The sequence below is a fragment of the Triticum aestivum genome, chromosome 6A (genome assembly GCF_018294505.1).
Source record: "Triticum aestivum cultivar Chinese Spring chromosome 6A, IWGSC CS RefSeq v2.1, whole genome shotgun sequence".
Lineage (NCBI taxonomy): Eukaryota > Viridiplantae > Streptophyta > Magnoliopsida > Poales > Poaceae > Triticum > Triticum aestivum.
This window is the reverse complement of record NC_057809.1, coordinates 173482076-173494920: the sequence shown is the minus strand read 5'-3', so window position 1 is coordinate 173494920 and position 12845 is coordinate 173482076. Positions and strand designations below refer to the sequence as shown.

The window sequence follows — 12845 nt, the reverse complement described above, 5'->3', positions numbered from 1 at the left end:
TTTCTTCTTCGATTGCATCGGATGAAGTAGACAACTCTGGAATCTAGTGGACACGGGAAAAAACCCAGCCGACATGCCACAAAGCCTCGGTCTTGTCACTTGCGGCGGTCCAGATCATCGGCTTGAAAAACATCATTGTATGTGAAGGTGCTCCTCTAGATCAGTTCTCTTCTTCCTTCATTGTTGCCTCGGTAACAGCGAAGGACGATTGTGGATGACATTTCGGCATGGCACAAGATTCTGTCATGGTCAAATTTTAGTTTTGCTTCTTGCATAGCCTTTGATGCAATACTGCAAGACATCTATGTATATCTCTTGTAATGACCACATGTGTACTGTTTGTAAGATGTTTGTTCAATAAAAAAATATGTGGTTATTTCAAAAAAAAAACAAGTCATGCCACACACAAAATACCATTAATGTGCATATAAAGTACTCTAAAAATATAAGTATAAAGATAACCTAGGGAAATGGAAAACATTTAACATTCCAACTTAAAATAAGAGATAAAAGCTTTTCTGAATTCTGTTTTCTTTTCAATTGAATTTTGAATAAGTGCTCATAGCAAATTGAGAAGCACATCTAGCATCATTTTGGGAGGCCTCATTTGATTTACAGGATTTGCATAGAAATTTTACAAGATCAACACCCTCTGGAATTTTCCCTTAAAATGTTGTTTGATTCGCAGGATTGCATTCCTCAGAAACCAATCATATATGAACTTCTTAGTTCATTTCCACAAAAAAACAAGCATGAGGTTGGACTTCATGGAAAAAAAATCCTCTGTTTTGCTACCCGACGTAGGATTTCAGTGGACAGTATATCCTATTCCTATACATTTCCTATTCCGACGCTTCCCAAACCCTGTGGATCAAAGGAGCCCTCATGTGATATACACACAGCACACAAAACGTAATTGCATGGTATAACTCACAAATACAAACACCTCAGTAGAAATGTCAGATTATTCTGCCGTATTCCCTAACTGGTGTGGTTCAGAACTCGAAAAACATAAAGTACAAAAACGTTGCCGAGCGACACAAAGCCCAAGCATCGTGTCCTACTCTTTCATGCCAGGTTTAACAGATTGTTCGACTTGGGTACAAAATTCTACCGTCTGGGAGCCCCTCTTGCTCCAGTTATTGGACAGGAAAAAGATGGGGAAATGAGGCTAAATGTGCCTAATTTATGTCGTCGAATTATTAACATCAAAGGCAACTCGAGTTGTAAGATGAAGAACTGGTGTAGCTTCAAGCCGCAACCTTCTTGCAGTGGTTTTCCAGCCACTCCATGGTGACACTCTTCGGTCTTTCAAGCGGTAGGCCAAGGGCACGGTCCCAGATGAGCTGTGTAACAAATAATTGATCAAGATTAGCAGATGGATAACCAAACAAAGAAACATCTGGAAATTGAAGGGGAGGGCAAACCTGAGATCCAATTCCTATGCTCCTTGAGACACCGAACAAGACAGTGTAATACCTAAAGATCAGACAAGGCATACCCGTTACTAATGCTGAACTAGATTTTCTATTGTACTGTACGTTAAACATATGTCTGGTGAATTGATAAATTTAAGCGAGAGAAATTAATATACCGTGCTTCAGTTAATCCGAAGTGGTTGAGCAACACTCCACTGTGAGCATCGACATTGGGCCATGGGTTTTTCACCTGAAAATGCATAGAAGAAAGATTGTGTCCATACCTAGAAAGCTGAAATTAAAGGAGTAATTGTGATTAATCTGGAAACTCATTACCTTGCCTAACTCGGTGAGGATCGGAGGTACAACTTCATACAACTTGGAGACCTGAAAGGGAACAATAATATATCCCACTGAGACTGTTGAACTGAAGAGAGACCATGCAGTTAGATCAAGGCTTTTAACTAACCAGTTGGAAAAGTGGGTCCTCTGGTAAATATTTCAACGCAAACTCCCTTTGGCACGAGTATCGTGGATCTGTATTACGAAGAACTCCATGACCATAGCCAGGAACAACCTATGAACGCAACCGGAAGTAATTTAGACCTTTATTTTTAAGTTCAAATGAAGAAAAGTAAAATAAACAAAGAAAGATCAACAGAGAAAAATCATTTTCATAACCAGCCCAGGAGAAAGGAGGATCCAATAGAAGGCAACTATCCTAGATCTATTGTTCAGCATTCAACTAGAATAGTTTAGCAGTGCAAACTTCCCATAAACTCATAAACAGTAGTGTTTGCTCATTGAATAGATGTAACTCGTTTTGAGATAAGCTACCTTTCCACTCTTCAGTGTCTTCCATACATATTCCTTAAGCTGGTCGGTTGTAATGTTACTCCCGGTTTCTTCCATTACAGATTTGATCCATAGCAACACTTCCTGCAGTATATGGTGACTATTGTCAGTTCATGCACATCCAAACAGTAAATACACCATTTTAAAATAACAGGAACTTGTGTTTTCTTCTTCTTAACATCATATGCAAAAGGAAGTGGGTAAATAGCACCGCTACAAGGAGTTTTGCAATTTGTTAATATGAATTTATTACGGACAATTTGTTCCAGTAGATCCATTTAGCAAGCATAAGTTGAGCATGATATAGCAGAGAACATCCACTACACATAAAATCAAGTGTACCTGATTAGCCAGGCCGTGCAGTGGCCCAGCCAAACCGTTTAGTGCCGCTGCAAAAGAAAGGTAGGGATCTGACAGAGCACTTCCAACCTGTGATCGAATAAATACCGTTAGTTCTGGATAAACAACAGCTCAGTGCGCGTAGAGGATATAAATAGAAACAAGTAAAACAACCAAAGCACACTAAGCTAGTAGGAACATAAACAGCAACACAGAGAATTGAAAAGCCCTATATGGAACAGCAAAAACAGTCTCTAAATTAGCAGATTATAAAGCTGCTACACTTCAAGTAGGCTACAACTTGATCCACTACAAGTTTGGAGGCAAACTTATACTATTTACATTTAGAACTATACTTCAAAAAGAGGGAGATCAATTCCACCCTTCTCTTTAGATGATCTCCTTTAAGCTAACATATTACGACAATGTATTTTGTTTTCCAATGCCTCTACAAGACACACAGATCATAAATTTTCATTGCCTCAAAATACACATATTTTTTCTAGAGGAACAACACATAATCCAGAAGAAATAAACATATACTTTTAACCATGACTATGCATTTAGAAGGAGTAAGGGTGCCATCAGCAGATCTGTCAATACCACAACTTTGCGAAGAACTGAATTTAAACCATTGCTTCCAATTATACTCCTAGTTGCTAGTACAACACTACTATGGTTATCCTACAATTGGTGAAGCGGCCCTCTCTGGTCACAAGTGTTTGTCTAGGAACCATGATAACTACTTTATCAGACATGCGTCATGGTTGATAAATCACAAACACATTCAAGCAGCAGTGATGTATGATGCAACAGTGCATGCCAAACTGTAGTGTATATACGATACACACAATGATGCAGCCAAATCATATTTCCGTACTGTAGCCAGCAGTCATGCTTTGGCAGTTCAAGACAATGGTGGGAACACTAACAAGAAAAAATTCAAGATCGATGGAAGGAAGAAAATATTACCAGATGCCCTGTATGAGCACTGACATTCCCGCCTTCATGATCACTGCAAGAAAACAGGTAGTAGTATGAGGGAAAATCAACGTACATCCTTCAGAGATAAATATAGAAACATAAACAAGGATCGACGAAATTACGTGTGAATTGTTATGTATAGGCGCATCAACTCCAGCATTTTTGGGTCATCAAAACCAAGCATGTGTGAAAAATTCGCTGCGTAGTCCAGTGTATTATCAGCTGCAATAGCTTTCCCATCCTTGAAAATCCTTCAGAAAACCAGAGCAATAGGATTATTTCAATTGCAGCACAAAAAATAATACCAAGTGTACTAATTAGGAAAAATCTTAATTGAGCAATAACATGCTCCAGTTAGTGTAGTACTCCCTCTGTAAACAAATATAAGAGCGTTTAAATCACTACTTTAGTGATCTAAACGCTCTTATATTTGTTTACAGAGGGAGTACAATACAGTGCATCTGATAGAAGAAAAGCTACCTCCGGTAAACATATGAAGCCACTTGTGGAAGCCGAGCAATCAAATTTAAGCAATCTTCGTATGTAGGCTCCCAGAACCTATGCAAAAAAAGAACACCATAAATGACATGCAAGATCACCATTGAGCAGATGAACAAATTTCAAGGCATTAGAGCTCAAGCATACTTTGTTTTGGGCATTCCCTTGTCGTAAGCCTTTTGAAATTCACTCTCAACCTGAAATAGTGTTAAAATAGAACAGACCAAATTAACTCACTTGGGGGGTCTAAAAGAATTCCGCACACCTTCTGTAGTTTTGATTCTTATTTCTTTCTAATGGCACTTCACAACTCAGTACACCCAATGCAATGTGTTCTTCATTTCAGAACAGTGATAATTAACAATAACATAAAATACAAAGGGCTTACTTGGAGTGCCATCACTCCTGTGGTAAACTGTGTCATTGGATGAGCAGTAACAGGGAGAGCATCTATCGCCTTATAGACATAACCTGCATGCAAGTCAAATAAGCCGCGTGAGAGGATATCACAATTGAGAAACAGAGCAAATATTTATAAGCAATGCAACTTTACAGAACAGTGTGTCAGTGTCCCTGCCACAAAAATTGTGAAATTGAATATATTCAAGAAACTCAAAACCAAAATTTCAAGATTGAGTAACAAAAATCCAAGTTATTCTATCCAAGGAAAACACAAGTTGTCAATGCAGAACATCAATGGATCTGGAACAAATGAATGTCTTGTATACTAACTTTCGACTGCTAAATTTCAGTGGAGTTAATAACAGCTTACACTTTCAAACTACTACCAAACATCAAAAGAGTTAGCAACAGCTTATATACAGATTCACAAAGAAAGTGGAAGTTCCCCCTCAGCTTTTCCCATTAAGCTATACTATACCAGAAATTCAGGATGATGTTTATGTGTACTCAGATAATAAAACTTGACTATTTGATAGCAACATGACTTCCTAATCTTTCTGGTCATCTATGACTACATATGAACTCTACAACACTGATACTGAGCAGGGGTGACAAGGGACCTGGAACAATCGAACGGCTAAGCAACTCCTTTGATAGAGCATCAACTTGCTCCTTGGTTGGCACCTGAAACAAGCAATGACCAATCAGCGCACGCTAAACACTTAAAAGTTTACAAAATAGAGGGAGAACATGGCACACTCAAAATAGACGAAGTCCCATGTATAACAGGAAAGTCAACCAAGACGTTATGTCATCTACTACATCAATGAACAGATTATACCTCCTATTTTCGAAGGAGCTATTTTCATAGACCACTAAACTAAAAAGGGGTACATGTTTCATAACAAGTCAAACCTTTCCGGTCAAAAGAAGCCAAAGGAGACCCTCAGGTAAAGGTTCTCCATCTTTAACTGCAGCCGGCAGTACTTTCTGGCACTCTGGAATAGAGAGACCTCTAAATCGAATACCCTGAATAGAAAGCACATAAATTACAGGCATCAACAGAGATATACAGTGATGCATAAAATTAAATATCTCAAACCAAACTAAGAACTAATTCTATCAAAACTCTGCAATGAGGGAGGCATGCTCAAATATAAATCATAAAGGATTATGCTCTTGTAGTCAAGCAAGTTGATGTATGACGAATTAATCAAGTTTGTGCTATAGTCAATTCTGGAAAGTGATACATATTGCAGCATACAGTGATAGATTAAGCTCAGGTTCGGCACAGAAACTTGACTGGAGATCTCAAGATAATCAAATAATATATTTTCTAACCCACAGAAAATTCCTAGATATACAAGCTAATATTTAATTTGTCTTATTATAGCACCCATGGCACTACAAAGCAGAGCAATTAAAGGACACCTCCTCCGGGTCAAGTAAAGATGTTTCCCAGAGCATTCCAGTCATCCCTCTCATCCCACCAAGGACCTGGAGAAAGACGAAGCATTGTTCAGAATTAGGCCGGGCATAGAAACAGAGTTTTTAAAGAAAAATGTTACTAAATGCATACCATGTCCACAGTTATGTTTCCAAGCTGGACCTTTCCATGCTCTGACTTTAGTTTCTTCAAGCGGTCCTGTAACAAAATGCAATCAACATGAAATAACTTTGAACCGACAGAATTATTCTTTCATAAAAACAAGTGGTTAGAGCGGCGAAGACGGACGAATCCAAGTAGCACCTCTCCAACACATGCTCTGAATATTCTGATTCTGTTTCTTTAAACTCAAGTGCAAAACTGAACTTTGTGAAACTAATAATACTAAGAGCGTAATTGGCTAATCTTCTAATTTATTTTCATATCAGGACTTGCATATGGTGTTCATTGACTTGGAGAAGGCCTATGATAAGATACCGCGGAATGTCATGTGGTGGGCCTTGGAGAAACACAAAGTCCCAGCAAAGTACATTACACTCATCAAGGACATGTATGATAATGTTGTGACAAGTGTTCAAACAAGTGAGGTCGACACCGATGACTTCCCGATTAAGATAGGACTGCATCAGGGGTCAGCTTTGAGCCCTTATCTTTTTGCATTGGTGATGGATGAGGTCACAAGGGATATACAAGGAGATATCCCATGGTGAATGCTCTTTGCGGACGATGTGGTGCTAGTTGACGATAGTCGGACGGGGGTAAATAGGAAGTTAGAGTTATGGAGACAAACCTTGGAATCGAAAGGGTTTAGGCTTAGTAGAACTAAAACCGAGTACATGATGTGCGGTTTCAGTACTACTAGGTGTGAGGAGGAGGAGGTTAGCCTTGATGGCCGGGTGGCACCTCTGAAGGACACCTTTCGGTATTTGGGGTCAATGTTGCAGGAGGATGGGGGTATTGATGAAGATGTGAACCATCGAATCAAAGCCGGATGGATGAAGTGGCGCCAAGCTTCTGGCATTCTCTGTGACAAGAGAGTGCCACAAAAGCTAAAAGGCAAGTTCTACAGGACGGCGGTTCAATCCACAATGTTGTATGGCGCGGAGTGTTGGCCGACTAAAAGGCGACATGTTCAACAGTTAGGTGTGGCGGAGATGCGTATGCTGAGATGGATGTGTGGCCACACGAGGAAGGATCGAGTCCGGAATGATGATATACGAGATAGAGTTGGGGTAGCACCAATTGAGGAGAAGCTTGTCCAACATTGTCTGAGATGGTTTGGGCATATTCAGCGCAGGCCTCCAGAAGCTCCAGTGCATAGCGGACGGCTAAAGCGTGCGGAGAATGTCAAGAGAGGGCGGGGTAGACCGAATTTGACATGGGAGGAGCCCGTTAAGAGAGACCTGGAGGATTGGAGTATCACCAAAGAGCTAGCTATGGACAGGGGTGCGTGGAAGCTTGCTATCCATGTGCCAGAGCCATGAGTTGGTTGCGAGATCTTATGGGTTTCACCTCTAGCCTACCCCAACTTGTTTGGGACTAAAGGCTTTGTTGTTGTTGTTGTTGTAGGAAGGTAACACAATCTAGTGCAGCGCAGGCATAATATATTTGAACCAAGGTAAATTTGTTCCTTAAAGGCGTTAAGGTATTAAATGCTACTAGTTTGCAACAATTATTATTTGCTAGCATGTTACACCATGGCATTTGCGAATAAATGGTGTTCTACACTATTTGGGAGCAGAAACTAAGCATGCTGTGACACAGAATCACATGAACTGACAGGGTTAACACTGGTTGAGCAAATAACAGGGGTTGGTAAAAAGAGAAGATAAGGAATCAGATACCACGAGTACTTTCCAACTTTACAAGAGAATGCACGAGTGAGCCACAAACCTGTTGCTCCGGAATCATTTCCTGCAGCTGGGACCTAAGATCCTGCATTTTCAGAAACACGTCAGCGTCATGTTCAGAAAAAATAAAAATCCCCCTCTCAAAAAATCCAGCCATCAAACAGCGACCAGCAGTTTCCAATCACAGTATCCCATACAAATTCAAGCGCAGAACAGAACAGGAAGATTGTTGTCTTACGAGATCGGAAGCGCTCTGCATCTGCAGCCATCTCACACCACCAAGCGTGGTGGCATCCTGCCCCTGGCAACAACAACAAAAAAAATCAGCATTAACAAACGCTTACAGGGTGCATCCCCACCCGATGCAACCCGCGGGTTCTGACGGATTGACTCACCATACGGGATCGCAGCCTCGAGACCGCGGCGAGGCCCCGGAAGAACGCCATGGACGGAGCACGCGGCTACCACAGCTGCACAGAGCACGAACAAGATGGTTTAATCAGACCCTAGGGCTCCACCGAACCAACCAAAAATCCAGCAGATAAAAAAAATCACAGCGACCACGAGCACGCCCAGAAAACACATCGTAGCATTGGCTCCTAGATTCCTCCAGAACCGAAAACAACAACGGAAAATCGCGCGGAAACGGCGCCGATCCAAAATTCCAGCATCCATCAGAGAAAAACACAGAAAAAGAACGGAGCACCTCGCGGGATTCCTAATGGCCGTACGTAAATTCGAAAAAAAAAATCAAGAGAGCCGCGATTGCAAGTCGCTGCGGCGCGGCGGATGGATCAGAAGCAACTGGCAGATCAAACGCGCGGAGGGACGCGGCGAATTCGACAGGGAAGTTTCAGAGTTCAGGGAGGCTTACGCGTGGGGAAGGGGAAGGGGAAGGTGGGCGGATCGAGAGGGTCGGGGGGGAAGCGGCGAATGCTCGGAGAGGGACGGGAGCCAGCAATTTGGAGTTGCCTTACCCTAATAAAGCGCCGGCTCTTTTTCCTGTCCTTCCGCTCCGAGCCCCCCGGGAATGTCTATTTTGCACTCCGCACGTATCGGGACCGGGAATGTCTATTTTGCATTCTATTTCTATTTTTATTTCTTCTCGTGGACAGATTCAATAACTCCCCTTCTCTCACCGAACAAAATGTATTTGTGTGTGTCATCGTCGACCTCTCGTGAACAGAAGCGTCTTTGACACTTCCGGGTGTGATGTATCATTCATGTGTGACTAGTTTTCCAAGACCTGCATCCACATTCCATATTGTACTAAGGGTCGACGATGAAAAGCCTAGCATAGAAGAGTATATTATTTAATGCACCTTTTGCCACCAAACAAAGGTTAGGCCGCCCTAACCAGGCATATGACCACGTGAATTTTCTTTTGGGGCTTGGTTATACTAGTAGTATTTGTGTAGAGACGTGGAAGCTGCGGGGTCGAAATCAGAAAATTTAGAGTCAACTAAACGGAGAGAGTATATTTTAAAATCGGTTAGCCAACCGAACGGGGACGGAAAAACTCTAGGCTTGCTCCCCAAGATGATCAGCAGCGAACGCCACGTGTCTACACAAAACTGTCGTTTTGGGTGTTTTTTTTTCGAGGAAAAACTGTCGTTTTGGGTGAAGCCCAACAGCGGTACCTGACGTACTTCTTCTGTAGCCCACCTAAGAGCCGGCCCACCGAATTAGCCTGGGCCTCTCGGGCCCTGGGCACCATGCGCGCTTGCATCCGTGACGATTCAGGGCCGCCCCCAGACGACGAGAGGAAAGGAGGAAGCGAGCGAGCGGCGGAGAGGAGAGGAGCAGCAGCCATGGCGACCACTCTCTCGTTATCTTCTCCCCTCTTCCTCGCCACTCCGCCCAGAGGTACCCACCTACCTCCGATGACTCCCCTCTCACTGAAGTTCTTGCCGTCCAGCGTAGCACCTCTGCCCGCGTAGTGATTCCGAGCTCAAAGCGGTGGCTTCTGCTTGGTTAGGCTGGATAGGGTTTGGATAGGCCCTGTGTTGCTTGGGCACATGCTGCTCATCTGAACTCGCAGTAAATTGGAATCGAGTAGAAATGTTTGTTAATTTCGCTGCAGAAAAAAACATTAGTTCATGTCTTGCATATGTGCTTCCTGAATGAATGAAGGCAGTCCAATGTAAAGCACATCCAGTGACATGACCTTTTTTTTCCTTTTATACATCTTCAGCTAGACATGTGGTTTCAGCTGGTCCATCATGGAGCACTGCAAATCTACCATGCAAGGGGCATTTTGCTGGTATGAGGAGACAGGGCCGGAAGCAACACCGAAGCACACCAATAGTATCTCTGGTTAGCTCACAAACATCTTTGTGAAGTACTACCTCCGTGGTGTACTCTACTTTCAATCTTCTATTTGCATCAATCTGGTAACCTGTGTTGTCCTCCCCTTCTTCGCAGTTTGGGAGAAAGACCGCGAAGAAGACCACCAGAGAAACGGTCGTCCCGGACCCAGACTATCGGTTACCGATCGCTATACTTGGTGAGCTCTGGAGGTAGTAAGTATATAGAACATCTCTGTTCTCTGGAAATGTAATTCTATGTCAAACTAAAAGAAGATATATAACCACTATTTTGTCGAAATACAGGGATATCTGGTGTGTTTGCATATGCAGACAATCTTCTTGCCGCTGCACCTGTAGGCCTACTGGGGCTGCTTCTCTTGTTTCAGGTCTCTGCTTTTAGACTATCTGTTTGAGTTATAGCTGAAAAACATGTACGATTGTACTATATTCTACGAGTTTTTTGTCTCCACAGTGCATATGTAACTAAACAGTGTAAAGTCATGGATCATCCATATCACAGTTCTCGAAAAAACACTCAAATCTATAAGTAGCCTCATTCCAGCTCAAATCGGGTTATTCACTGAGAACATATTGAGCTCCACCATCATCAGATTGACACTGATTTTTCGTCTTAACATATTCCTCTGAAAGGAACCACTGCCAGCATTTGCTATTCATGCTGCTCTAAAAGCGAGGGCCGATGTTACTGATAAATCAGAGAAACTAACTTATCCTGATCATTTCTTAGGTATGATTTATTTCTATGTTCATGCTGAGACTGATGTGTTCACTTTTTTTTTTGCAGACTACTAGAGTTAGGTTCGTCTTTGATGATGATTCCCTGGTTAGTGCACTTTGTCTATGTGAGAGGAATATGCACAAAACATGTATAAAATTGTTGGTTGTAAGTTTGGAAAATGCTCACAACAAAGCTAAGTAAATCTGTTATGTACAAGTTGCCATTCTACTAGTCACTTGTTGGATATCGCGTTGGGTCTTACTAGCTGAAGCATTAATATTTCTTCTTGAATGATGCTTCTCCTTTCCATAACATAAGGATTTCATTCTTTCAATACTCAGTTGTTGCAGATGGTACTATACATGTTTCACATCTCAAACTTCATAAGTTTGTATTATATAGGAAGTGAAAGTGGGCAATCAGCTGCAGGAGTCAGGCGAAAACGTGTTTGTTGGTGGCAAGAACCGTTGGAAGTAAGCATACTTCATATGCTCTGTACCAAGGATTGTACTGTCTTGTCCAGTTAATCTATCTTATGATGGTAAAAGCTTTACGGTATTTTCTAACATTGCACACATTGCATAGGTACTCAACATTTGTGAACTGGGAACTATGGTGGCCGCAATTTCCTATCCTAGTTTACTTCAAAGAGACCCAAACAAAACCCGAAGGCCAAATTCATTTCTTCCCAGTGATTTTCGTAAGTCCACTCGTTAACCATAAGCTCAACAGCTTCATTCTTACATACTGGGTTTAATTCATTTCACAACACAGAACGGCCGACAACTCTATGATATCATGGTGGAGCGCGCTGGATCATCGGAAACAAGTGGGCCTGGTCCTTGAGACAGACAACGAGTTGTGCTAAGTTCCAGGAGCCAAAATGTCTTCACTAAGCGTGTTAACAGCCCTTGAAAATCTCCATGAATGATTTGAAGAAACTACTTCAATGTATGTATTCTGTGTTTTGAAATATAGTATCCTACTCTTTGAAAACAAAAGATGTACAATAAGCATGTTAAAATTGATACGTGAGATAATGATGTAAGAGCATCTCCAACAGAGTTGGTAAACTCATGTCCAATCCCTACGAAGTGTCAAAGTGCCCAAAAAGGAAAATGCCCCAACGGCTTGCATTACATGTCCTGTTTGCTGCCCCTGTTTTCTTTAGGACATGGCCTAAAAATTCTCTTTCATCATACTCATCTTTGGCGATCAAAGTCTGTATCAGTAAACCCAACCGCTCCATGCTGGAGAGCCAATTGCAATGCCATCACCGCCTCTGAGGCGCCACGTCGAGCCCTCCTGTCGCCATTGGGGCCCTGAGAACGGCGCTGCCACAACACGTGCCAATGCCTTGGCCGAGGAGGAGTAAGCAATGCTTGCCAGGCCATTCCTACCTATCTATGTTTAGCATCGAGTTTGAACTAACTATGTTGGGTTATCGTGGACTTTATTTCATGTCTCTGCCGTTCAGAACTACTATATTCGATTTCTGTTCCGAGACCTGCTTCGGTACAATCCCCTTAAAAAGTATAAAGGGCAATTTCGACTTTGGACAATTTGTATCTACTTTTGTAACGTATATACGGCGCAACATGGGAATCGATCCCGTGACGCCCAACATAATAAAGTGCGTATACAATCAGTGCAACAGCATGCCTTTAGCGAACGATGTAACACTAGACACTTTAAGTAACTGATAAGCTGGGAATTTTAAAAAGATTTTAGGAACACTTTGTGAAGCGCTATTTTTTCCATAGTTTCTGTTTATTTGTTTATTTTCGGTTATATGTTTTCCGGTTACGTTTCTTCCTTCTTTTTCAAAAAATACTCACGCTTTCAAAATGCTGTTCAAAATTTCAATAAGTTTGTTCTTTTCAAATTTGTTCATAAATTAAAAATATTCGCATTTTCGAAAATTGTAAGGTAATTTCAAAACAAATGTTTGTGCCTTCCAAAAATTGTTCAGAATATCAATGTGCGTATAAGTTTTTCAAAAGG

General features: G+C 41.8%; 2 protein-coding genes across 2 annotated transcripts; one reads left to right on the top strand and one right to left on the bottom strand.

Moving 5' to 3' along the window:
* Positions 1–893: 893 nt before the first annotated feature.
* Positions 894–8813, bottom strand: LOC123132662 (citrate synthase 4, mitochondrial). Its single transcript, XM_044552517.1, has 20 exons — positions 8668–8813; positions 8189–8263; positions 8032–8094; positions 7837–7878; positions 6076–6141; positions 5928–5993; positions 5412–5525; positions 5117–5180; positions 4483–4565; positions 4242–4291; positions 4077–4154; positions 3719–3847; positions 3585–3627; positions 2616–2702; positions 2256–2357; positions 1888–1995; positions 1755–1805; positions 1595–1668; positions 1428–1479; positions 894–1346 (listed from the first exon to the last, which is right to left on the bottom strand). The coding sequence occupies exons 2-20, from the start codon at positions 8237–8239 to the stop codon at positions 1251–1253; spliced, it is 1419 nt and encodes a 472-aa protein (XP_044408452.1). The 5' UTR covers positions 8240–8263; positions 8668–8813; the 3' UTR covers positions 894–1250.
* Positions 8814–9461: 648 nt separating this feature from the next.
* LOC123132661 (uncharacterized) lies at positions 9462–11925 on the top strand. The gene is made up of 8 exons (XM_044552516.1): positions 9462–9659; positions 9988–10109; positions 10218–10299; positions 10406–10488; positions 10908–10946; positions 11244–11314; positions 11427–11541; positions 11616–11925. Exons 1-8 carry the CDS (start codon positions 9509–9511, stop codon positions 11685–11687), a joined length of 735 nt encoding a protein of 244 aa, XP_044408451.1. The 5' UTR covers positions 9462–9508; the 3' UTR covers positions 11688–11925.
* Positions 11926–12845: the final 920 nt, after the last annotated feature.